Source organism: Oncorhynchus mykiss, chromosome 6 (genome assembly GCF_013265735.2).
Source record: "Oncorhynchus mykiss isolate Arlee chromosome 6, USDA_OmykA_1.1, whole genome shotgun sequence".
NCBI lineage: Eukaryota > Metazoa > Chordata > Actinopteri > Salmoniformes > Salmonidae > Oncorhynchus > Oncorhynchus mykiss.
Genome location: NC_048570.1, coordinates 20,842,106 through 20,867,004, shown reverse-complemented (window position 1 = coordinate 20,867,004; position 24,899 = coordinate 20,842,106). Strand labels below are relative to the sequence as shown.

The window sequence follows — 24,899 nt, the reverse complement described above, 5'->3', positions numbered from 1 at the left end:
AATCTTCCTTCACTGCCATTGGCTGCAATGAAACGACCCAACTTTAAAATCCAACAAATCCCATGCAGCTGTTGCAAGTTAAAACACTTGAATGTGTGATATTGCCTAGACTAAACCCCCCCCCCCCCCCAAATATAACAAGACATAAATACAAGGGTACTTTTGCACCCATCAAGTGTTTATTTTTGCACTTGAATAAAAAAATGGTGTCTGTACAATGGCACAAATCTGCACCTTTTATCCCAATGGGTTTGAGTCAATTGTCTAGGGAACAATTGCTCTCCCCTGATCCTTAAGTTGATTTGCTACCATTTCACTTACACACTAACCAGACCAAGGCATATGCTAGTCATTTGTGAGAACAAGTGTGTGACTGGAACTGATGCTCAATTTTGCAAGCTCTTCAAATTCAGTCTCATACATGGTGTTGAATGAGTTGCAAAAATGACCTCAATCACAAGTCGATGTGTAATTTAATCACGCATACAGGCTGTAGCCCTTAAGTTCTGTTCTGGGTCTAACGATCTTTACGTTGATATTCACCACAGCACTTTAAAGTCGTGCACCCACGATTGTTCCCAGTTGTACAGTAAGTCAATGTATTTGAGGCTAAGGAAAGATGATCACCCAATAGGATTAACAAAAGGAATGAACTTTCTTGGGGTTCTCATGCCATGTCCATAGACAGAACTGAACAGTCATTCTTTGAACTAATACTTAAAGCCCAATTAGTTCGATAAATTCATATTCTTCAGTGTCACCTTAGTCTCTGTTTTGGAAATATTTTAATGTCCAAACGTATTAGTGTCTCAGAACAAATCATGTGAGAACGTTATTGGTGTTTAACATTCACATCTAGATGGCAGTATTTCCTTATGTGGAAAAGAAATGACTGAAGTCTACTTCAAACTGAACAAAAGATTGACAATGTTCAATACAACTATTTTCCTTAAAGATCATTAAAACTATCCATAATTCCTATCAAGACTAGTATAAGTGGTTAGGCAAACGTCAAAATACACATTTTAAACATTTTCATGCACAGAACACAGCCAATATTAACAAAACCCTACAACTTGATCTAACGTGTCAGTCCGGCCCGCTACTTTAGAGCATAAAAACGTCATGAAGGGAGAGTCAAGGCAACTATTTGTACAACAGAAAAGAGTCGAGGCACATTGAAATACAGAAACTACAGTGGACGATACAACTCAATGGATTTTCAGAATTTGGAAGTGTGATGACTGGTATAGCGGAGGCGTTTGTCATGAGGAAGCTCTCTTCTCCTCGTATGGTGACTCATACACATCCATGGGGGGGCAGGTGCAGACCAGGTGCTGGTCACCGTAGATATCGTCAATCCTGGAGATGGATGGCCAGAATTTGGTCTCGGGCCTCACAAATGGCTGGAAATGGGGAAAGTGAGTTTACCTTGTTAACAGTTTATTAGAAAGAGATTTTGCTAACGCTGATGTAAACATGTTGACATTCACATGAATCATGAAAACAAACATTTTTAGTGGAGTTGGTAGTGTGTGATGTTTTCCAGAGGGAAGACTCACCAGGGGGAAAGCAGCATACTCCCTGGAGTAGGGCCTGTCCCAGGTAGAGGAGGTGATGCTTGCCAGGGAGTGAGGTGCCATCTGTGGACACAGACCCCAGTCAACACCTATTTTGGCTGGTCTGGTGACGTAAAGCAACTCATGCTACATTTTAGGTGCCACCACTAAAAGCACAGATTTATGCTCAATAACACTATAATAAAAGGTTGTCCATATCACAGTGGTATTTCTTAAACCGTCTAGTGAAAATCTTGCTTTTTAAGTTCATACTCAATTCCAACCCCAAATAATGTTGACTCGTCCTATTCTCGTATGTACCCAAACCATACATAAATAAAAAATAATTACACTTCAGAAACCCCATCTCAAAACAGACAGTTTCAAAAATGCTTGCCATTTCCTCAGAGGATGTCAACAACACAAAACAGTTAAGTTGAAACTAACACCGATTTGACTTAGTAAAATTGCTATGAGTTTAATGACCACTGTACGTAGCTGATTACATGGCTTGACATGCAATTTGTTAGTTGTCTGAGTCAGGCCAGTGACGTACCTTCAATGGGTTAATGCGGGCATCCATCCTGCCTTCCTCGATATCTGCTATTTCCTGTCTGATTCCCATCAGCGAGTCACAGAAGCGGTCCATCTCTGCCTTGTCCTCCGACTCAGTGGGCTCGATCATCAGGGTTCCTGCCACGGGCCACGACATGGTGGGGGCATGGAAACCTGACCAAGGTCAGACACACAGGGGGATGAGGCTCACGGGTAAATTCAATAAAACTATTCCTATTTTTTTTTACTTAGAGTAAGAGACAAGTGGACCATGTTGACTTTTCAGCAGTGCCCAACTATCCGTTAATGCAGTGTGTTCCAGCTCACCGTAATCCTGCAGCCTTTTCGCCACATCCACCGCTTCAATGTTTGCAGATTTCTTGAATGGCCTCACATCCAAAATAAATTCATGAGCACAAAAGCCTGTGGACCAAAACAAATCGGTGTTAAAGGAACATTTTGCTAGTGTTGTCTAATTACTGAAGGACTTTATAAAGTGATGTAATCAAAAGCTAAATGTTGACTTTTATTTGGGAGTGTGACCATCCATTACAAATGGAATATGGTTCCAAGTGACAGATGCAAAGGTATTAAAGTTTAGGAACAAAATCTAAGAAGATCATCTGGCAATAATTGTATGATCTTCTGTGTAGAAAAGATCATTGCTTTCAGTGATGGTGTTCTTTTTCCCTCCAGTCAGATTTGGTGACTGGTCCTGTCCACTCTGTTTTAAGTCCTGTGCAGCTTGTGCGCATCGTAGAGGGAAAAAGACACGTACGTGTTCCTGCGAGTCTTAGCTTTCAGGAATGGGGTCATAATAGCTTATAGCTCCAACTGTTAAAAAATAAAAATGTGAGCCACATTTGTAGGAAGTAAAACAGACCGCTCTGTTTGTCCCGACCGCTTGTAGCGGATAGCAAAAGATTACTCATGTACCCGTGGTTCTATGAACGAAATGGCACATTAGTTTCTCGCGAACCCATTTTCAAATCAAGAAATCCGACAAGGTCATGACCCCTAGTTTGGAAAACGCTGCCATATGGGGTGAATAGGAACTACCACTCACCTTTCCTGCCTTTGAAGAGGATTTTGTAGTGGCTCTCCAGTCTCTTGGCCATATAGTTGGCATTCAGGATAGCCACCTCTGTGGCGTGAACCAGCCCCTTGGCTCCCATCATCTACACAGTAGGAAACAAGGTCATGGTCTATATCGACATGTACTCAACTGTTGTCGCTGCTTTAGTTGCATGTTCTCTCTGCATTTGCCTAGAAAGACAATTTGAGTATCCTGAATAACACTATTCTAACAAATCTATCATTATTGAAATTCCATGGCACTGAACCATAAGATTGATGTTGGCATGTAATGTCATGACTTGTGTACAGGAGGCAGCTCTGCAGTGGTCACAAGCTGGCATAGCCACAAAGTCAATCTGACCACACTGCTAATCCTGATGCCTAACCTTAAATTAAAGACCAAAAACCACATGTTGGTTTCCATTACATTTTCACAATATAGCCAATATTGACTTTGCATCTGGCCAATCTAGCAGATATCACTCAGTTCTTCCTCCAAGCCAATATTCATGACAAACGTCAACCTGCTCTTAGGATAGATGTAGTACTGACCTTGATGTAAGCCCAGGAGATGGGCAGGATGGCACTGGAGCCCCAGGGGGCAGCACTGATGGTGCCCAGGGAGCTGGACATGTTGCCTGCTGACATTAAGACCACTGGGTGGCTAGGCAGGAACGGGGCGAGGTGCTCCTTCCTGTTTAACATACACAACTTGATTTAAAGTCAAAAGTAATTACTTAGCCACTTTTTTAATTGTTTTTTTTTGCACTAATACTTAGAGTAGTGTTTCCTGACCAGGAAAAAAACTCCACATTTATAATGGATTTGGCCAGACATAGATCTGCTTTGGGCAGGTTGAGATCTGCTTTGGGCAGGTTGAGTTTGTGCTTAGCCCATCAATGTGCATTCACTTACACTCCAATAGGTCCCATCCCTGGTCCTCCGCCTCCGTGGGGGATACAGAAGGTCTTGTGGAGGTTCAAGTGAGAGACGTCAGATCCATAGTCACCAGGACGACACAGGCCGACCTGTAGAGTAGAGAGCAGACCAGGTAGGAGAGAGCGGTGATGACAATATGGTAGAAAGGCAATTCTCCAAAGTTACACTGATTTGCAGAAGAGGGCGCTACTGTACTCTGGGGGTAAAATGCATTAGACCTGGGTTCAAAAATATTCCAATTGAATAGCTCAAATACACTACATGACCAAAAGTGGACACCTGCTCAGGGAACATCTCATTCCAAAATCATGGGCATTAATATGGAGTTGGTCCCACCTTTGCTGCTACAACATCCTCCACTCTTCTGGGACGGCTTTCCACAATATGTTGGCACATGCAGGGACTTGCTTCCATTCAGCCACAAGAGCATTCGAGGTTGGGCACGGATGTTGGGCGATTAAGGCTAGCTCGCAGTCGGTACTCCAATTCATCCCAAAGATGTTCGATGGGGTTGAGGTCAAGGCTCTGTGCAGGTCAGTCAAGTTCTTCCACACCGATTGACAAAGCATTTCTGTATGGACCTCATTTTTTGCACTGTCATGCTGAAATGTCCTACCCCAAACTGTTGCCACAAAGTTGGAAGCACAGAATTCACTAGAATGTCATTGTATAATGTAGCGTTAAGATTTCCCTTCACTGGAACTAACCACTTCAGCAGACTCTTGGCATTGCGCAAGGGGATCTTAGACTTGTGTGGCTGCTCGGCCATGGAAACCCATTCCATGAAGCACCCGACGAACAGTTCTTCTGTTCACATTGCTTCCAGAGGCAGTTAGTAACTAAGTACCGAATGTTGTAACCAGGGACAGACATTTTTTTTTACACTCTACGCGCACTCTGTGGTCCCGTTCTGTGAGTTTGTGGGGCATACCACTTTGCGGCTGAGCCGTTGTTGCTCATAGACGTTTCCACTTCACAATAACAGCACTTACAGTTGACCGGGGCAGCTCTAGCAGGGCAGAAATTTGACAAACTGACTTGTTGGAAAGGAGGCATTCTATGACAGCGCCACTTTGAAAGTCACTGAGCTCTTCAGTATGGGCCATTCTACTGCCAATGTTTGTTTATGGAGATTACATGGCTGTGTGCTCAATTATATACACCGGTCAGCAACAGATGTGACTGAAATAGCCAAATCCACTAATTTGAAGGGATGTCCACATACTTTTGGCCATGTAGTGTATTTATGCTTTAGAATGGCACTTCCTGTTTTGGCGGGAAATACTGGCTTACCCGGAGAGAAAAGTGATTTATTCTCAGGACGGAACATTTGTAAAATACTGAAAATATTCAACCATACGCTGTAGAATAGTGCAATCCCTGAGACACTTGTAAAAAATATATACATACTTTCATAAGGTTCTTACAAATACACTGCTGTAATATGACTCAACATTAAAATAATGGGTCCATGATTCAATTAACATCTGGATAAGTAACCCAATTATTATTTTTTTTACCAAAAAAGATCTTTCAACAGTTTTAGTACACAGCTTATACTCTTCTCTCACCTGTGCGTTCATATTAGCACCATCCAGGTAGACCTGTCCTCCGTTCTGGTGGATGAGATTGCAGACATCATCAATGCTCTCCTCAAACACACCAAAAGTGGAGGGGTACGTAATCATCATGGCTGCCAGGTTAGCCTTGTGTTTGTCCACCTGAGAGGGGAATAATGTGTTAGTCTGTGACTCTGCAACATGACACTCCACTTTTATGGGGGTGGGGGGGTAATTGACTGCCAATTACACTACCAGTACATAGTGAGTGACCTGACTGTCGGGCCATGTTCCGCAATGATTTTTTTAGTGCGGCTGGTTAGATTGAAAGGCTACTCTAATAGAATCAGATTAGCAGAATCACTCCAACCAGCTCTTACCAGTGCCTTGAGATTTGCCATGTCAATGTTGCCATCCTTGTCCACCTCCACCACCTGCACCTTCATGCCAGCCATCTGGGCACTGGCCGGGTTGGTACCATGGGCTGACTTGGGAATCAGACAAACCTGAGCAAAAGGAAAATATCAGCAACAGTTGCACTCAGACCATCAAAGTAAAAGAGAGAATTAAGACTACACAAATCAACCATTAGATATGCAATCACACAGTCTTAAGATTTCGAAGCACAAATCTACAATTGACATCAAACATTATTTAAAATAGGTCTTCAAATTATTTTATCCCTTTTATAAGGAGACTTATTTTGACATTTTGCAATATTGTCACACAAGGTCACCAAGACCTGTGTGTTTGTTGGGTAACGTTTACATTTCCCCCCCTAACAGGAAAAACAAACTGAGCTCAATCTATTTTGCCCATGACTTACAGTTCACAAAAAACACCAAATATGGGATCTTGGAATCAAGTAACTTCCAGACAGTGTGGTATTTTCTATCCCTTATTTGCACAACTGTGGACCTTGACTGATTCAAGAGCTCACGCCACTATCAAAGAAGTGCTTATAATAGTTAAAAAATAAAGGCCAAATTATAAAACTGGAAAGCTACTTGAACGAGCATCCTTATCTTCACCAGATGTACTCAAGTCACTTCAACCCAGCACATTGTGACACTTGGGGCCTTTCAAAGTTCCTGTAGAAGTATCCAAAACAACCCTCATCTTCAGATTGAGCTTTTCCAATACAATGTCTGTTGACAAACAAGTGATTGTACTTAAAATGGAGTCCCTTTATGGCTTTACGTGTGATAAATGATTGTAGGTGGGTCTAAGTATCACGTATTACATACAGGTTGTTTGCAGGGAAATGGGTGACGGCAGCAAACATTCAGACTGAAAATGAATTAAAGTCATTTGTAGTACGCAAACCCCAACATGTACTTTGATCTAATGTTATAACACTTAACCAAGGGTGGGTTATTTTGATTCTACAGGGCCTAGCATGTGTGCTAGCAAAGATGTGTTTAGTTTCATCAGAACCATACTTACTGTTCTATGGGCCTCTCCTTTAGAGTTCAGGTAGGCTTTGATGGCCGCGAGGCCAGCGTATTCTCCCTGAGCACCACTGAAAGACGAGGTTATAGTCTTAATGTACCAGACATGCTCACAGACACATGCTCCCAGTGAAGTCTCAGCATAATCAAAACGTGCCGAGTTCAAAGGTTAGTCTATATGAGCGTCATAGTAACTGTAAAGGAAAAGCATGGAATAAGAGTTGAACAACCAGGCCGCTATCTTTCCAGGCCAATGTAGCACGATGTGCTTTTCATCAGCCCCATTTATACTGATAAGTGGGGGACTTGGAACCATAGTTATCAGCCACAAACTGAGTTATATGATCAAATAAAATGTATCAATTGGACAACGTGGTATGTGTAACAGAGGGCGACAGGGAAATCACGCTCGGATGAGGAGTCTGGCAAACTGAAATCCCAGTTGGTCATGAATACCCCAGACTGAATATTGCTGTCAGTGAGGGGCTTACCTGTTGGGTTGGAAGGATATCTTGTCATAGCCAGTCACCTCACAGAGATCCTTCTCCAGCTGCCTGAAGAGCTGCTGATAACCCTCAGCCTGGTCCAGGGGACAGAAGGGGTGAAGGTTGGCAAACTCCTTCCAGGTGATGGGCTAAAAACAGTGGGAAAGAGAGAACAAAGGGAGAAATATGGGAAATGACAGTCAGCGATGTCCTTATGACTTGTACAATGTTTTGTCATAAGGTAAGCTAGTGTTTTTCACAACACCACCACCATAAGGAGGAAAAATAAAATATTAATTAATCAGGGTTGGGGTCAATTCAGGAACTGATTTGAATTTAAAAATGGAAACTTAGAATAAATAGGTTTTACTTTTAAGTTTATTGTGAAATCATTGCAAGCTAAAGCCCTTTAATTATTGGTGCAATCTCAGTACTTCCTGAATTGACTGCCTTCTAACCGAATTGACCCCAACCCTGATATTAACTCACCATGAGCTCTGAAGAACTGTTCAGTTTCATTGTGCAGGAACCCTGACATGGAAAACAAAATGGATATTACAAATGGCGTTGGCCGAGAAATCTTTTCAGTAGTTCGTAAGTTTTTAGTATTCAGACCATGTAAAAAATGCTCAAGTTAAAAAAAAAAAAAAAGTAAAACATTTCTTCTTTGCTTTCCCATAACTCACCAGTGGGATCATGCTGTGAACCAGAGAGATGTCCTTGTTCTCCAAGCGTTTCATGTAGCGCACAATGTTGGTCTCCGAATGGTAACTGCATGGGGTGAAGAATAGGAGTGAATCAAGATTATAAAGATAGGTTTTAGGCCTAATGTGTTATTTTACTTTAAAACCTTAGTGCTTAAACCCTGTATTATCCCTTATACAGTACCAGTCAAAAGTTGACACCTACTCAATCCAGGGTTTCTGTATTTTTACTGTTTTCTACATTGTAGAATAGTGAAGACATCAAAACTATGAAATAACACATATGGAATCATGTAGTAACCAAAAAAAAGTGTGAAATTAAATGAAAATATTTTATATTAGCATTCTCTCAACCAGCTTCATGAGGTAGTCAATTAACAGGTGTGCCTTGTTAATTTGTGGAATTTCTTTCCTTCTTAATTCGTTTGAGCCAATCAGTTGTGTTGTGACAGGGTAAGGGTGATATACAGAAGATAGCCCTATTTGGTAAAAGACCAAGTCCATATTATGGCAAGAACAGCTCAAATAAGCAAAGAGAAATGACAGTAAATCCTTACTTTAAGACAGTCAGTCAATCTGGAAAATATCAAGAACTTTGAAAGTTTCTTCAAGTGCAGTCGCAAAAACCATCAAGTGCTATGATGAAGCTGGCTCTCATAAGGACCGCCACAGGAAAGGAAGACCCAGAGTTACCTCTGCTGCAGAGGATAAGTTCATTAGAGTTACCGGCCTCAGAAATTGCAGCCCAAATAAATGCTTCAGAGTTCAAGTAACAGACACATTTCAACATCAACTGTTCAGAAGAAACTGTGTGAAATCAGGCCTTCATGGCCAAACTGCTGCAAAGAAACCACTACTAAAGGACATCAATAATTGCTTGGGCCAAGAAACATGAGCAATGGACATCAGACCGGTGGAAATGTGTCCAAATTGCGATTTTTGGTTTCAATCGCCGTGTCTTTGTGAGACGCAGAGTAAGAGAACGGATGATCTCTGCATGTGTGGTTCCCACCATGAAGTATGGAGGAGGTGTGATGGTGCTTTGCTGGTGACCCAGTCTGATTTATTTAGAATTCAAGGCACACATAACCAGCATGGCTCCCACAGCATTCTGCAGCGATACGCCATCCCATCTGGTTTGCGCTTAGTGGGACTATCATTTGTTTTTCAACAGGACAATGATCCAACACAACTCCAGGCTGTATAAGGGCAACTTTTTGACCAAGGAGGATAGTGAGTGCTGCATCAGATGACCTGGCCTCCACAATCACCCGACCTCAACCCAATTAAGATGGTTTGGGATGAGTTGGACCGCAGACTGAAGGAAAAGTAGCCAATAAGTACTCAGCATCTGGGAACTGTTGGAAAAGCATTCCAGGTGAAGCTGGTTGAGAGAATGTCAAGTGTGCAAAGCAAAGGGTGGCTACTTTGAAGAATCTAAAATATATTTTTGTTTAACACTTTTTTGTTTACTACATGAACCCATGTGTGTTATTTCATAGTTTTGAGCTCTTCACTATTTTTCTACAATGTAGGAAATAGTAAAATAAAGAAAAACCCTTGAATGAGTAGGTGTGTCCAAACTTTCAACTGGTACTGTATGTGTAACAACCTTATGCTATCAGTGCAAGGAATTATTCTACCAAGCATCAATTGGAGTTTGGGACAAAGACAATAATCACGGAACGTCACCTAATGTCTCTCACCAGTCTGGTGTCATTATACTGATAATACTATCATCACTGAGAACACAAGTCATCAACAGTTATGGCATAACAAGCTCATCCTTATTACGGCAAATATTGTAATATTTAGCAGCTACAAACAGACCAACCTGTTGAAGACTGTGTGAACGAGGTACTTGCTGGTCCTCTTGAAAGGACTACCCATAATGCCTTTCACCCTTTCACCCATCTTCTCAGCAATCAGCTCCTGTAAATTGAGATTTAAATTAAATTTGATATTTGTCCTATGCCTTCAAGACGGACCTTTGCACGCTCTTAAGAAAGCAATGCTGGATATATGCATTATCTTATTCCATTGAAAGCAAACGTACCGCTGAGGATTCACATCCAAAGACCCAGAGCAGATCGTCCAAGTCTCTCTCCGTCACGGTCTCATCCAGAGACACACCTAACTAGGTAAACAAATAAATAATTTCAGCCAAAAGTCAACTTGTCCGAGAGATTTACATGGTTAACAAAACATCACGCCAGGCTAAGCCTAAATGAAACGCCGCCCTTATTTTAAGTGTTTCTAAAATCCCCTATGCGAAAAATAAATGTTTCAAAAACAATTGGAACCATTTCCCTGTTTGACTGCTAGGTTATGACACCGCCACTGTGGAGCTCTATGGAGGGGGTCTTAATATGAGTGCATCTATGCTTCTGTGTGCTTTAATGACAATGTATTCTAACACAGAACCCAAACCGGCTGCGCGTGCCCATCGTGCATACATTTATTTTGTCCCCCATCACCAAACGCAATCACGACACGCTGGTTAAAATATCAAAACAAACTGACGACATGGGAACACTGGGTGGATGTGTATGTAACTTGTTCCCAAACTGTATCTGTTACTACTCACCACTCCCTCACTGTAGACACGCAGATTGATCTCCCTTTGGACAGCCCTCTCCAGGATGTCCTTGGCTGCCACACTGCAGCCAACCTTCAGCGTGTCGAAGAACATCTCACTGTGCAGCCTGTGTCCGGCCCGCTTTAGACCTGATACAAAAGGAGGGAGAGAGGCATTTCTAAAAACTCAAAGAATACATTTGTAAATCATCTGAAAATAAGCTATGTTACCATTGTCTTTCTCAATGCACCCTTATAGTTGAAATTAGCTAACTATTGATTGATCGTAAAAGTTGCAATGGATCAGTGCAGTCAGGGTGTCAGCGGATATACCTTCAGCCAGTATCAGTGCAGCATTGTGTGTCCTCTCAGCAATGTGCTTTAAGCCTTGGGGTCCATGATACACCCCAAACATGGCTGCCATGTTGGCCAGCAGAGCCTGAAAGACAGATACATTTGAAGGTGAGAAACTTTATTTTCAAAAAATAAATATTAATAATTCATAAATGAAGACAACTACTGGGGGGGGGTTGACAGCACAGCGTGTCGGTATTGGGGGGGGGGGTGTACAGTACCTGTGCAGTACAGATGTTACTGGTGGCCTTGTCTCTACGTATGTGCTGCTCTCTGGTCTGCAGAGCCAGACGGTACACCTCCTTACCAGCTGCATCCCTGCAGACAAACAAGGGACATTTCAAACCAATGTGCATCGAGATAGTCTTTATGTATATGTGCATTCTGTATATTTCAGTCTTTTCCACTGTGAGCAAGAATTCTATGAAGTCAATCAACATGTTTATAAAGCCCAACATTGAACAATCTCAAGAGATCTGACTTCCATTCTGAACAGGGCCCATGTGAATCTTAAGGGCTCTCACCTGGTCACTCCCACCATCCTGCCAGGCATCATCCTGACCAGGTTTTCTTTGACAGAGAAGAAGGCAGCGTGGGGACCACCGTAGCAGAGTGGTACTCCGAACCTCTGGGAGCTGCCCAGGGCAATGTCCACCCCAAACTCTCCAGGGGGGCGCAGCACACACAGGGCCAGCAGGTCAGTGGCACAGCAAGCCAGAGCCTGCAGGGATGAGAGACGGGGAGTCTTCAAACAAGTCACTTCGGCACCAAACTGGAATCACCACATACTGAGGGGTCCTTTCCTACCAAACGAGGAGCAACAATTCCAAAATAATACTACCAAACCCCAACCCACATTTACTTTAAGATAGCATCCTAGGTTAATAAACCATTACTACCAATGTCAAACGTGGCAGCTCTCTTACCCCTCCCTTGTGAGCGCGGTCCACCAGCGCAGTGAAATCCTCCACTCTGCCGTCGGTGTCTGGGTACTGGAACAGCACACCGCTCACATCCTTCCCACTGAAGTCCATCTCATGAGGCAGCTTCAGCACAGTCTTGACCCCGATGTAGCTGTTGGTCAACAATCAGAGCACCCAAAATGAGGATGCTGCTTTTAGTACACAGTTCTAACCTTGGTCTGAGTGAAGCTTTGAAGGATGTCCGTACTTGGCTCTGGTCTGCACCACAGCAATCGTCTGAGGGTGGCATCGTGAGTCGATGTAGAACGTCCTTCTCTTGTTCTGTCTGTAGGGAACATAAACAATTAACGATGTAATATGTCACTTTTTAGGCAGCCTGACCACATAGAAATGCAGTTATAGATCTGTCATTCTCATTTAAAGCAAGTCTAAGAAGCATAATGATACTCTACACTATACTTGCTTGTTTCGTCACAAATTCTGCACATTTTAGGAACCAGGAAATGGAGAAGTGATTTCTGCATAGTGCACCTTTAACATGTGTAGGGCCAGGAGTTTTTCATGAAAAAGTAACCTCACCAGGAGAAACTCTGGGCCTTATTTATAGACTATAACTAGACCCTATACATGAACGATACTAAATTAACTACCCTTTAATGGTCAGCCACTATTTCTCTTATGTTTATTCTCCACTCACCTATGACAGAGCTGCATGGCCTCAGCGGCGGCTGTCGCCTCATCCAGCAGAGAGGCGTTGGCCACAGCCATGCCCGTGATGTCACAGATCATGGTCTGATAGTTGAGCAGACTCTCCAGGCGACCCTGAGCCACCTCAGGCTGATAGGGGGTGTACTGTGTCACCCTGAGGAGAACAGGATACACAGAGAAATGATTACACATTACATGTACTTTGCTACGACTGTGATATGTGGTTGTCTCACTTAGCTATCCTAAGATGAATGCACTAATCACTCTGGGTAAATTACTAAAATATTTTTTTAAATGTAAGAATGTATTACAATACACAGAAAAAACAAAACTATTTTTCAAGGAATCGAGATACTAGGGTTAAGTGGGTGGAAGTTAATGAAAATAAAGAAAAAGTCAGTGCTGTCTTGTTTTAAGTCGGACAAAAAACAGATCCCAAGATCCCACATGTGAGGATGTAATTTAATGCAGTGCAAACCTAAACTGGAAACTTGAGCCTCAAGTCAAAAGATGTATTTGATTAGGGGCACATTTTTCTGCAATGTAGCAATTAGTGATTTAATGACAAGCAGAAGCCCATACATATATGCACCTTGAGTGCACAATCAAACAGTATCTTGCCCTACTGATGGAGACAACTTGGCTAGATGCAGAACACATCACAACTCTTTTGTTTTTGTGGGTTTGTACCAAAGTGACCGTTACCATCCTGAATTCTCCAGAAGGTTTCTCTGTATAACTGGAGGCACTGAGCAGTTGTAGTAGCCCATTCCGATATAAGACCTCCACACCTTGTTCTTTGATGCAATCTTTTGGAGATGCTCCAAGACTTGATTCTCGCCTGCAGAAATAGAAATCACAATTGGCATCACATATATTTGAGGAAAAGGTGCATTAAACAATTATACCCATACATTTTCTGAACAAACCACTCAAACAAATGGGCAGTAACATCATATAGCATCAGATTCACTGTCAAAATGGAGTGGAAAGGAAATGACACTAAACAGCTTTGTGTACTCCACGTCACTGTGCCGTGTTCTGTGTGAACTGTATACAACATTTCTGTGAGTGTAGAATGCACTTCCATTTGTGCATCATATTTCTATCTATTGTAGGGGACAATTATGTGCAACATATGGGCCCTTTCCCAAAGGTTAGTAATCTAGCCTAATTCTCCAGTGCTGTGGGGGAGATCAACCAATATACACCTAGACACTGGAATTCCTCAGGCATGCTGTCGCTGCTTAGCAACGCCCTCAGCAAGGAATGGACAATACTACCCCTCTGAATCGAGTGCCCAAAGTACTCTCATATTCAGGATGAGCATTTCTATGGTTATTTCTAATGGTGTATACCACCATACGATCAGAAAAAGGTGAACATTTGCAGTTTGAGTTTAGGTGGCAAAGAATTTAACTGTAAATCCATTAAAAAAATGTCCTGCTTTATGACTCAGCAGCACAAGAGAAGGGTGTTTGGAAATCTAACATTTGACTACTAATAACAAAATAAGTGAAAGCATTATCAGTAGTGGAGGCCAGTGGTTTAGTGTGTGTGCGTGGGGGGGCTACTGTGGAGCTGCACATTTCATTAGAGAGGACAGTTTTCCCATGGTCCCAAAGTTCCTCAAAGCATCAGAAAAGCCTGATTCAGAACCATCCAGCACATCTATTGTTGTGAAGAGAATCCCTTGCTGGCTTTGCAAACAAAGCCCCCCCCAAAAGCTGAACAGGCAAAAAGCAGTATAGCCTCCAGTTTGTTCCTTCAGCATGGTTAGCTACATAATGGAACAAGACAGAAAGGAGTGACCGAGGGTGGTCTTAGAACCCCCCCTCGACCTTCTTATTACTTATTAAGCATTGTGAATATTAAGTCAATCACTTTGCATAACAATAATGTTGGAAAGTCCCCAAATAGCAGATAAGTGTTATTTTAGATCATCTGATCAGTAAGTAGTACAGTAGTATTTAAGTACACTAGTCCAAGCCTTCATTACCTATTCCTCTCACCATGTTGAGCACTGCTGAAATATCAGGATAGTGAAAACAATGACTAATGTAACTGATGCAAAACAGAAAATTATGCAGCAATAATACTAGGGATTTTGACAGCTGAGAGTTTCTATACATGACACTGACACTCCAAAACGAGTAGTTTGTATTACATTGATTATTGTAGAGATGGGTCACTGTTAAGAGTGTATCTATCATCAATGTGGCCTGGTGAGAATATTGGCAAAATAAGAATACTCTTTGATGTGCCTTCGATGAAAATTGTCATCAGCAATACTTTTGTCTGTTTTCAAATGACTTTGCTTAATTAAATATTGTATATTATGGCCATATTGTCAGTTGCTTAAGAACAATGATTTTAATAAATTCAACCCATTACACAGAACAAGGTAAATTAGTAATACAATGTACTGTACTTGTCCAGAATAGTATTTTATAGACTTGTAAATCTCAAGTGATAACAGTATGAGACTTCAGTCTCTGGAGAAATAATGCAGGGGTTTGCCAGGGAAATATGCCTAGTGAGTGTGTTATAGACAATAAACTATTATTGATAGTAAGACATTTAAAAGGTCTTCTAGTTCTCTTAATCGATTGAAAATCCGTCTGGCTCTTATTAAATGCAAAAAAAAAATGTATTAAAGTAAGAATACCAAAACCCATCAAATTAACCATATTAGGAATTCCATGAAGCTCGTTTGCACATGTCATTCGTCTGTGATGTAATGTTAACGCTATAACCAGATTGAACTGGACTTGGGACAGGAGCTCAAGGCTGAACTTTACACTCCAATTGCCATCCTATTAGCATCGGCTTCCCAACAGGAGATTGGTGCTGCTCGTTGAGTTCCGCAAAAACAACTCCAAATATGTTCAAAGGAAGACTTAACGGTGAAGAGGGCTTCACAATAGGAGTGCAACCTACATTTCAGCCAGTCGCTTGCTTGGCTTGATTTACAATGTTAAAAGAAAACTCAGACCAGCAAAATAGGCAGACAAAACATAAATGCAAATAAATAAAACAAATCAAGATTACATTTGACGGGGAAATCAACAGCAATAATGAAACGCAATGGAAAAACTAAATCATACCAGAAGCGGAATTTTATAACACGATGAGGCAATATTGCCTCACCGTGTTATAAAATCCCGCTTCTATATAGAGAACACACACACATCAACAATAACACGTGCTGTTAAAGATGATGAAAGAAGATTAACTTACAGAGAGGATCATCCATTTTCATACTTCTTTGAATACTTACAGAGAGGATCATCCATTTTCATACTTCTTTGAATACGGATGGATTCTGGAACTGTATCTTCTATCAACTGGGCGATTGACTGTAAAACAATGTATAGATCACAAAAAAAAACGCACTAAAACTATATACATTGTTGAAAGTTCAGCTGTTTATGACAAGAAACATGCAAGAGCGCCTGCAAGGCATTAGATCCGACACATTAGCCTACTTTCTGTCTTATCAATTCTCTATTTATCCAAATGTTTGTAAATCTTACCTCAAGTCCAAGAACATCCAGCATCTCCCTTTTCTCCCGTTCGCCTGGACCAATATGTCTCTCTGCAAAATCATCGTGTCTCGGCAGTATTCTGTCTATCTGTCTGGAAGCATAGACTGCAGACATCCGAAGACCGCGGACAGTTACAAAAGCATTTCGGTTTTGGATTCTAGTCTGTAGTTTCCCAAAGAATCGGCTTTGACCAGATATATGTCTGCAAGGTGCATGTGAATTCACCGATTTGGCGAATAGGATCCCCCAAGACTTTGCACAGCTTTGCATTTTTAACTCACTAAAACAAAAAGCTATTCAAAGAAATCCTTCACACTGCCGACCTCAACTGAATCCCTCAGACATGTGATTTCTCCCAAAGTCTCTGCCATCTACTTCAAACTGCTTAGTTTTTACGCCTGCCCCTTAAAAAATAACTAACCAATCGATAAGAGAAAGGTCGCTGACGCGCTGACGAGCCCCAGTCAAACAGCTGCAGTGAACTTTCTCACGTGCCCGCCCACTGTAAATAAAACGAATCCGCTGCTTTGTATCGGGCGACCATCATCTCCCGCCAGTTAGCTGTCAGTTGGAGCGAAGATGCTGTGTTTTGTATTAATTAAAATGTATTACATGTTTACGACCATAGCAAGAGCGCTCGAAACGACATGCCAATGCAGTATGTTTGTACATGTGTAGGGGAATCGTCTAAGTAAGTAAACAGTGCAATCCCATGAGGTACAAAATGTGTTTTAAATCTTTATCTCAATTATTTTATTTTCATTATTTTGTCTTGTGCCCTCCTTGGGCAATGTTCACAGGGCCACCAGGAGGCATGTTTTATTATGCTGGTTGATGTAGGGTACCTTAATTATCCAGTTATTTTTAATATTTGTTGAAAGCAATATAATGATGGAACTATCTTGCCTGATGGATAGTGCCTGCCGTGCCATGACAGAAATTGTGAAGGGGTAAGAAAGGTAACATAGAATGTTGTTTTAGAATGGAGGTCACATTGAAGCCAAGCCTCTTTGTCATGTATTGTCATGTTGTGTCTTTCTGTCCTTTCCTTTCACCCTGTCTCCCTCTGCTGGTCGTATTAGGTTACCTTTTCTCCCCCGCTTTCCCCCAGCTGTTCCTTGTCTCCTCTTGACTACCTCGTCACCCCTTCTCCCACCTGTTCCCCTTTTCCCTCTGATTAGTCCCCTATATCTCTCTCTGTTTTTGTTCCTGTCCTTGTCGGATTCTTGTTTGTTGTGTTTCATGCCTGAGCCAGACTATCGTCATGTTTGCTGTAACCTTGTCCTGTCCTGTCGGAATCTGCCGGTCTATCTGAGCCTACCTATGTTTGGTTATTAAAGAAGCTCTGTTTAAGTTAGTTCGCTTTTGGGTCCTCATTCACTCACCGTAACAGAAGAATCCGACCAAGAATGGACCCAGCGACTCCGGATCCTCTCCACTCAGCCGTCGATATCCAGGGAGCGATGCTAGGCAGACACGAGCAGGAATTGTCTGCTGCTCGACATGCCGTTGAGACCCTGGCCACCCAAGTCTCCAACCTCACAGAACAGGTTCACCATCTCCGCCTCGATCCACCGGCCACTTCCAGGGCTTTCGAATCTCCGGAGCCCAGAATCAATAACCCGCCGTGTTACTCTGGGGAGCCCACTGAATGCCGCTCGTTCCTCACCCAGTGTGATATTGTGTTTTCTCTCCAGCCCAACACTTACTCCAGGAGCACTGCTCGTGTCGCCTACGTCATATCTCTCCTTATTGGACGGGCTCGTGAGTGGGGCACGGCAATCTGGGAGGCAAGGGCTGAGTGTACTAACCAGTATCAGGACTTTAAGGAGGAGATGATACGGGTTTTTGATCGATCTGTTTTTGGGGAGGAGGCTTCCAGGGCCCTGTCTTCCCTATGTCAAGGTAATCGATCCATAACAGACTACTCTATTGAGTTTCGCACTCTTGCTGCCTCCAGTGGCTGGAACGAGCCGGCTTTGCTCGCTCGTTTTCTGGAGGGTCTCCGCGCAGAGGTAAAGGATGAGATTCTCTCCCGGGAGGTCCCTTCCAGCGTGGATTCCCTGATTGAACTCGCTATTCGCATTGAGCGACGGGTTGATCTTCGTCACCGAGCTCGTGGAAAGGAGCTCGCGTTCTCCGTTGCCCCCCTCTCCGCATCACTACCATCTTCCTCTGCCGGCTCGGGAGCTGAGCCTATGCAGCTGGGAGGTATCCGCATCTCGACTAAGGAGAGGGAACGGAGAATCACCAACCGCCTCTGTCTCTATTGCGGTTCTGCTGGTCATTTTGTCACTTCATGTCCAGTAAAAGCCAGAGCTCATCAGTAAGCGGAGGGCTACTGGTGAGCGCTACTACTCCTGTCTCTCCTTCAAGATCCTGCACTACCTTGTCGGTCCATCTACGCTGGACCGGTTCGTCAGCTTCCTGCAGTGCCTTAATAGACTCTGGGGCGGAGGGCTGTTTTATGGACGAGACCTGGGCTCGGGAACATGACATTCCTCTCAGACAGTTAAGGGAGTCCACGGCCTTGTTCGCCCTGGATGGTAGTCCTCTCCCCAGGATTCAGCGTGAGACGCTACCTTTAACCCTCACTGTTTCTGGTAATCATAGCGAAACCATTTCTTTTTTGATTTTTCGTTCACCTTTTACACCTGTTGTTTTGGGCCATCCCTGGCTAGTTTGTCATAATCCTTCCATTAATTGGTCTAGTAATTCTATCCTCTCCTGGAACGTCTCTTGTCATGTGAAATGTTTAATGTCTGCTATCCCTCCTGTTTCCTCTGTCTCTTCTTCACAGGAGGAGCCTGGTGATTTGACAGGGGTGCCGGAGGAATATCACGATCTGCGCACGGTGTTCAGTCGGTCCAGGGCCACCTCTCTTCCTCCACACCGGTCGTATGATTGTAGTATTGATCTCCTTCCGGGAACCACTCCCCCCGGGGTAGACTATACTCTCTGTCGGCTCCCGAACGTAAGGCTCTCGAGGATTATTTGTCTGTAGCTCTTGACGCCGGTACCATAGTCCCCTCCTCCTCTCCCGCCGGAGCGGGGGTTTTTTTTGTCAAGAAGAAGGACGGGTCTCTGCGCCCCTGCATAGATTATCGAGGGCTGAATGACATAACAGTTAAGAATCGTTATCCGCTTCCTCTTATGTCTTCAGCCTTCGAGATCCTGCAGGGAGCCAGGTTTTTCACTAAGTTGGACCTTCGTAACGCTTACCATCTCGTGCGCATCAGGGAGGGGGACGAGTGGAAGACGGCGTTTAACACTCCGTTAGGGCACTTTGAATACCGGGTTCTTCCTTTCGGCCTCGCTAACGCTCCAGCTGTCTTTCAGGCATTAGTCAATGATGTCCTGAGAGACATGCTGAACATCTTTGTTTTCGTTTACCTTGACGATATCCTGATTTTTTCACCGTCACTCCAGATTCATCTTCAGCACGTTCGACGTGTCCTCCAGCGCCTTTTAGAGAATTGTCTTTTTGTGAAGGCTGAGAAGTGCACTTTTCATGCCTCCTCCGTCACATTTCTCGGTTCTGTTATTTCCGCTGAAGGCATTAAGATGGATCCCGCTAAGGTCCAAGCTGTCATTGATTGGCCCGCCCCTAAGTCACGCGTCGAGCTGCAGCGCTTTCTCGGCTTCGCGAACTTCTATCGTCGTTTCATCCGTAATTTCGGTCAGGTGGCAGCTCCTCTCACAGCCCTTACTTCTGTCAAGACGTGCTTTAAGTGGTCCGTTTCCGCCCAGGGAGCTTTTGATCTCCTCAAGAATCGTTTTACATCCGCTCCTATCCTTGTTACACCTGACGTCTCTAGACAGTTCGTTGTCGAGGTTGACGCGTCAGAGGTGGGCGTGGGAGCCATTCTTTCTCAGCGCTCCCTCTCTGACGACAAGGTCCACCCATGCGCGTATTTTTCTCATCGCCTGTCGCCGTCGGAACGTAACTATGATGTGGGAAACCGTGAACTGCTCGCCATCCGGTTAGCCCTAGGCGAATGGCGACAGTGGTTGGAGGGGGCGACCGTTCCTTTTGTCGTTTGGACTGACCATAGGAACCTTGAGTACATCCGTTCTGCCAAACGACTTAATGCGCGTCAGGCGCGTTGGGCGCTGTTTTTCGCTCGTTTCGAGTTCGTGATTTCTTATCGTCCGGGCTCTAAGAACACCAAGCCTGATGCTTTATCTCGTCTCTTCAGTTCTTCAGTAGCCTCCACTGACCCCGAGGGGATTCTCCCTGAGGGGCGTGTTGTCGGGTTGACTGTCTGGGGAATTGAGAGGCAGGTAAAGCAAGCGCTCACTCACACTCCGTCGCCGCGCGCTTGTCCTAGGAACCTTCTTTTCGTTCCCGTTCCTACTCGTCTGGCCGTTCTTCAGTGGGCTCACTCTGCCAAGTTAGCCGGCCACCCTGGCGTTCGGGGTACGCTTGCTTCCATTCGCCAGCGTTTTTGGTGGCCCACCCGGGAGCATGACACGCGTCGTTTCGTGGCTGCTTGTTCGGTCTGCGCGCAGACTAAGTCCGGTAACTCCCCTCCTGCCGGCCGTCTCAGGCCGCTTCCCATTCCCTCTCGACCGTGGTCTCACATCGCCTTAGATTTTGTCACCGGACTGCCTTCGTCAGCGGGGAAGACTGTTATTCTTACGGTTGTCGATAGGTTCTCTAAGGCGGCTCATTTCATTCCCCTTGCTAAGCTTCCTTCTGCTAAAGAGACGGCACAAATCATCATCGAGAATGTTTTCAGAATTCATGGCCTTCCGTCAGACGTCGTTTCGGACAGAGGTCCGCAATTCACGTCTCAATTTTGGAGGGAGTTTTGCCGTTTGATTGGGGCTTCCGTCAGTCTCTCTTCCGGCTTTCACCCCCAGTCTAACGGTCAAGCAGAACGGGCCAATCAGACTATTGGTCGCATCTTACGCAGTCTTTCTTTTCGCAACCCTGCGTCTTGGTCAGAACAGCTCCCCTGGGCAGAATACGCCCACAACTCGCTTCCTTCGTCTGCGACCGGGCTATCTCCTTTTCAGAGTAGCCTCGGGTACCAGCCTCCGCTGTTCTCATCTCAGTTCGCCGAGTCCAGCGTCCCCTCCGCTCAGGCTTTTGTCCAACGTTGCGAGCGCACCTGGAAGAGGGTCAGGTCTGCACTTTGCCGTTATAGGACGCAGACTGTGAGGGCTGCTAATAAGCGTAGAACTAAGAGTCCTAGATATTGTCGCGGTCAGAGAGTTTGGCTCTCCACTCAGAACCTTCCCCTTAAGACGGCTTCTCGCAAGTTGACCCCGCGGTTCATTGGTCCGTTCCGTATTTCTCGGGTCATTAATCCTGTCGCAGTTCGACTTCTTCTTCCGCGATACCTTCGTCGCGTCCACCCGGTCTTCCATGTCTCCTGTATTAAGCCCGTTCTTCGCGCCCCCGCTCGTCTTCCCCCCCCCCCCCCCCATCCTTGTCGAGGGCGCACCCATCTACAGGGTCCGCAGGATCTTGGACATGCGTCCTCGGGGCCGTGGTCACCAGTACCTCGTTGATTGGGAGGGGTACGGTCCTGAGGAGAGGAGTTGGGTTCCCTCTCGGGACGTGCTGGACCGTGCGCTGATCAAGGATTTCCTCCGTTGCCGCCAGGTTTCCTCCTCGAGTGCGCCAGGAGGCGCTCGGTGAGTGGGGGGGTACTGTCATGTATTGTCATGTTGTGTCTTTCTGTCCTTTCCTTTCACCCTGTCTCCCTCTGCTGGTCGTATTAGGTTACCTTTTCTCCCCCGCTTTCCCCCAGCTGTTCGTTGTCTCCTCTTGACTACCTCGTCACCCCTTCTCCCACCTGTTCCCCTTTTCCCTCTGATTAGTCCCCTATATCTCTCTCTGTTTTTGTTCCTGTCCTTGTCGGATTCTTGTTTGTTGTGTTTCATGCCTGAGCCAGACTATCGTCATGTTTGCTGTAACCTTGTCCTGTCCTGTCGGAATCTGCCGGTCTATCTGAGCCTACCTATGTTTGGTTATTAAAGAAGCTCTGTTTAAGTTAGTTCGCTTTTGGGTCCTCATTCACTCACCGTAACACTCTTACTACCTTTTTGGCAATCTGGACCATATTCAGTATTGTTGACATCTTTGCAATAATGTTTCTGAATTAAACAATTATAAAATACTTTGAGCAAAGATTAACTGAGAATGGAGGCTGTTTGCAACATATTATACAATTATTATATTAAATTACTAGAGGGGTTATATCATCAACCCTCAAAGTTCCCGAATGGGGTGAAAATCTCAGGGAGAAATCCAAAACCAGTCTAATTGGAATCAATGGCATTAGAGCCATAGAGGATGCATTTCCTGCTTGTACATATGCAGGGAAATAAAAGCATGGCATGTGATGTATCAGAAATTATGTAAGGGAATTATAGTCAGCCTAAAATATTATCATATAATTATGCATACAGTTTATACCAATTTTCAATATAAATAGCCTAGAAATATACAGTACCATTAAAAAGTTTGGGGTCACTTAGAAATGTCCTTGTTTTTGAAAGAAAAGCTATTTTTCTGTCCATTAAAATAACATCAAATATCAAACATCAAATTGATCAGAAATACAGTGTAGACATTGTTAATGTTGTGAATGACTATTGTAGCTGGAAACGGCAGATTTTTTTATGGAATGTCTACATAGGCGTACAGAGGCCCATTATCAGCAACCATCACTCCTGTATTCCAATGGCACGTTGTGTTAGCTAATCAAAGTTTATAATTTTAAAAGGCTAATTGATCATCAGAAAACCCTTTTGCTATTATGTTAGCACAGCTGAAAACTGTTGTTCTGATTTAAAGAAGCAATAAAACTGGGCTTCTCTAGACTAGTTGAGTATCTGGAGCATCAGCATTTGTGGATTCGATTACAGGTTCAAAATGGCCAAAAACAAAAATCACTTTCTCCTGAAACTTGTCAGTCTATTCTTGTTCTGAGAAATTAAGGCTATTCCATGCAAGAAATTGCCAAGAAAACTGAAGATCTCGAACAAAGGTGTGTACTACTCCCTTCACAGAACAGCGCAAACTGTCTTTAACCAGAATAGAAAGAGGAGTGGGAGGCCCCGGTGCACAACTGAGCAAGAGGTACAAGTACATTAGAATGTCAAGCTAGAGAAACAGATTCCTCACAAGTCCTCAACTAGCAGCTTCATTAAATAGTACCCGCAAAACATGAGTCTCAATGTCAACAGTGAAGAGGCGACTCCGGGATGCTGGCCTAATACAGCCTGGATTTTAACCAAGGACTGTAGTGACACCTCTTGCACTGAGATGCAGTGCCTTAGACCGCTCTGCCACTCAGGTGCCCTTGGCTCAAATATACTGCTTGCTTATCAGTAAACAATGATAATTATTTTCATGCCAGACACAGGTAGAATGTCCATCAAGAGACAGTCAACCCAAGAAACCATATATATGGTCCCTCAAAAGTATTCACCCCCTTTGGCATTTTTCCTATTTTGTTGCCTTACAACCTGTAATTAAAATTGATTTTGGGGGGGTTTCTGTCATTTGATTTACACAACATGCCTACCACTTTGAAGATGCAAAATATGTTTTGTTGTTTTGAACAAACACGAAATAAGACAAAAAAACAGAATAGTTATGCACGCTCAAGTTTTCACCCCCCCAAAGTCAATACTTTGTAGAGCCACCTTTTGTAGCAATTACAGCTGCAAGTCTCTTGAGGTATGTCTCTATAAGCTTGGCACATCTAGCCACTGGGATTTTTGTCCATTCTTCAAGGCAGAACTGCTCCAGCTCCTTCAAGTTGAATGGGTTCCGCTGGTGTACAGCCATCTTTAAGTCATACCACAGATTCTCAATTGGATTGAGGTCTGGGTTTTGACTAGGCCATTCCAAGACATTTAAATGTTTCCCCTTAAACCACTCGAGTGTTGCTTTAGCAGTATGCTTAGGGTCATTGTCCTGCTGGAAGTTGAACCTCCGTCCCAGTCTCAAATCTCTGGAAGGCTGAAACAGGTTTCCCTCAAGAATTTCCCTGTATTTAGCGACGTCCATCATTCCTTCAATTCTGACCAGTTTCCCAGTCCCTGCCGATGAAAAACATGATGTTCTGGGGGTGATGAGAGGTGTTGGGTTTGCGCCAGACAGCGTTTTCCTTGATGGCCAAAAAGCTACATTTTTGTCTCATCGGACCAGAGTACCTTCTTCCATATGTTTTGGTAGTCTCCCACATGACTCTTGGCGAACACCAAACGTGTTTGCCTATTTTTTTCTTGAAGCAATGGCTTTTTTTCTGGCCTCTCTTCCGTAAAGCCCAGCTCTGTGGAGCGTACGGATTAAAGTGGTCCTATGGACAGATACTCCAATCTCCACTGTGGAGCTTTGCAGCTCCTTCAAGGTTATCTTTGGTCTCTTTGTTGCCTCTGATTAATGTCCTCCTTGCCTGGTCTGTGAGTTTTGGTGGGCGGCTCTCTCGTGGCAGG

General features: G+C 43.9%; 1 protein-coding gene across 2 annotated transcripts; it reads right to left on the bottom strand.

Moving 5' to 3' along the window:
* Positions 1 to 165: 165 nt before the first annotated feature.
* Positions 166 to 16,834, bottom strand: LOC110525447 (glycine dehydrogenase (decarboxylating), mitochondrial). Of its 2 annotated transcripts, none has more exons than XM_021605564.2 (25): positions 16,428 to 16,834; positions 16,172 to 16,250; positions 13,597 to 13,732; positions 12,881 to 13,045; positions 12,431 to 12,508; positions 12,187 to 12,334; positions 11,785 to 11,981; positions 11,482 to 11,578; positions 11,240 to 11,345; positions 10,917 to 11,056; positions 10,386 to 10,466; positions 10,164 to 10,261; positions 8,312 to 8,396; positions 8,115 to 8,156; positions 7,632 to 7,774; positions 7,136 to 7,211; positions 6,070 to 6,195; positions 5,702 to 5,851; positions 4,107 to 4,219; positions 3,744 to 3,885; positions 3,181 to 3,292; positions 2,442 to 2,537; positions 2,116 to 2,288; positions 1,563 to 1,643; positions 166 to 1,406 (listed from the first exon to the last, which is right to left on the bottom strand). In XM_021605564.2, the coding sequence occupies exons 1-25, from the start codon at positions 16,707 to 16,709 to the stop codon at positions 1,266 to 1,268; spliced, it is 3,087 nt and encodes a 1,028-aa protein (XP_021461239.2). In that variant the 5' UTR covers positions 16,710 to 16,834; the 3' UTR covers positions 166 to 1,265. The 2 variants fall into 2 exon arrangements, with proteins under 2 accessions (XP_021461239.2, XP_021461240.1); XM_021605565.2 differs by having other exon boundaries at positions 779 to 1,406; positions 16,132 to 16,250.
* Between the last annotated feature and the right edge of the window lie 8,065 nt (positions 16,835 to 24,899).

What these genes read in the sequence shown, in the direction of transcription:
- LOC110525447 (XM_021605564.2), bottom strand. Translation starts at nt 16,709, where the DNA reads ATGCAAAGCTGTGCAAAGTCTTGGGGGATCCTATTCGCCAAATCGGTG. An exon ending in TGGATGTTCTTGGACTTGAG is followed by an intron (nt 16,251 to 16,427) that starts GTAAGATTTACA and finishes ATTGTTTTACAG; the next exon opens with TCAATCGCCCAGTTGATAGA. An exon ending in GTGGTGCAGACCAGAGCCAA is followed by an intron (nt 12,335 to 12,430) that starts GTACGGACATCC and finishes GTTGACCAACAG; the next exon opens with CTACATCGGGGTCAAGACTG.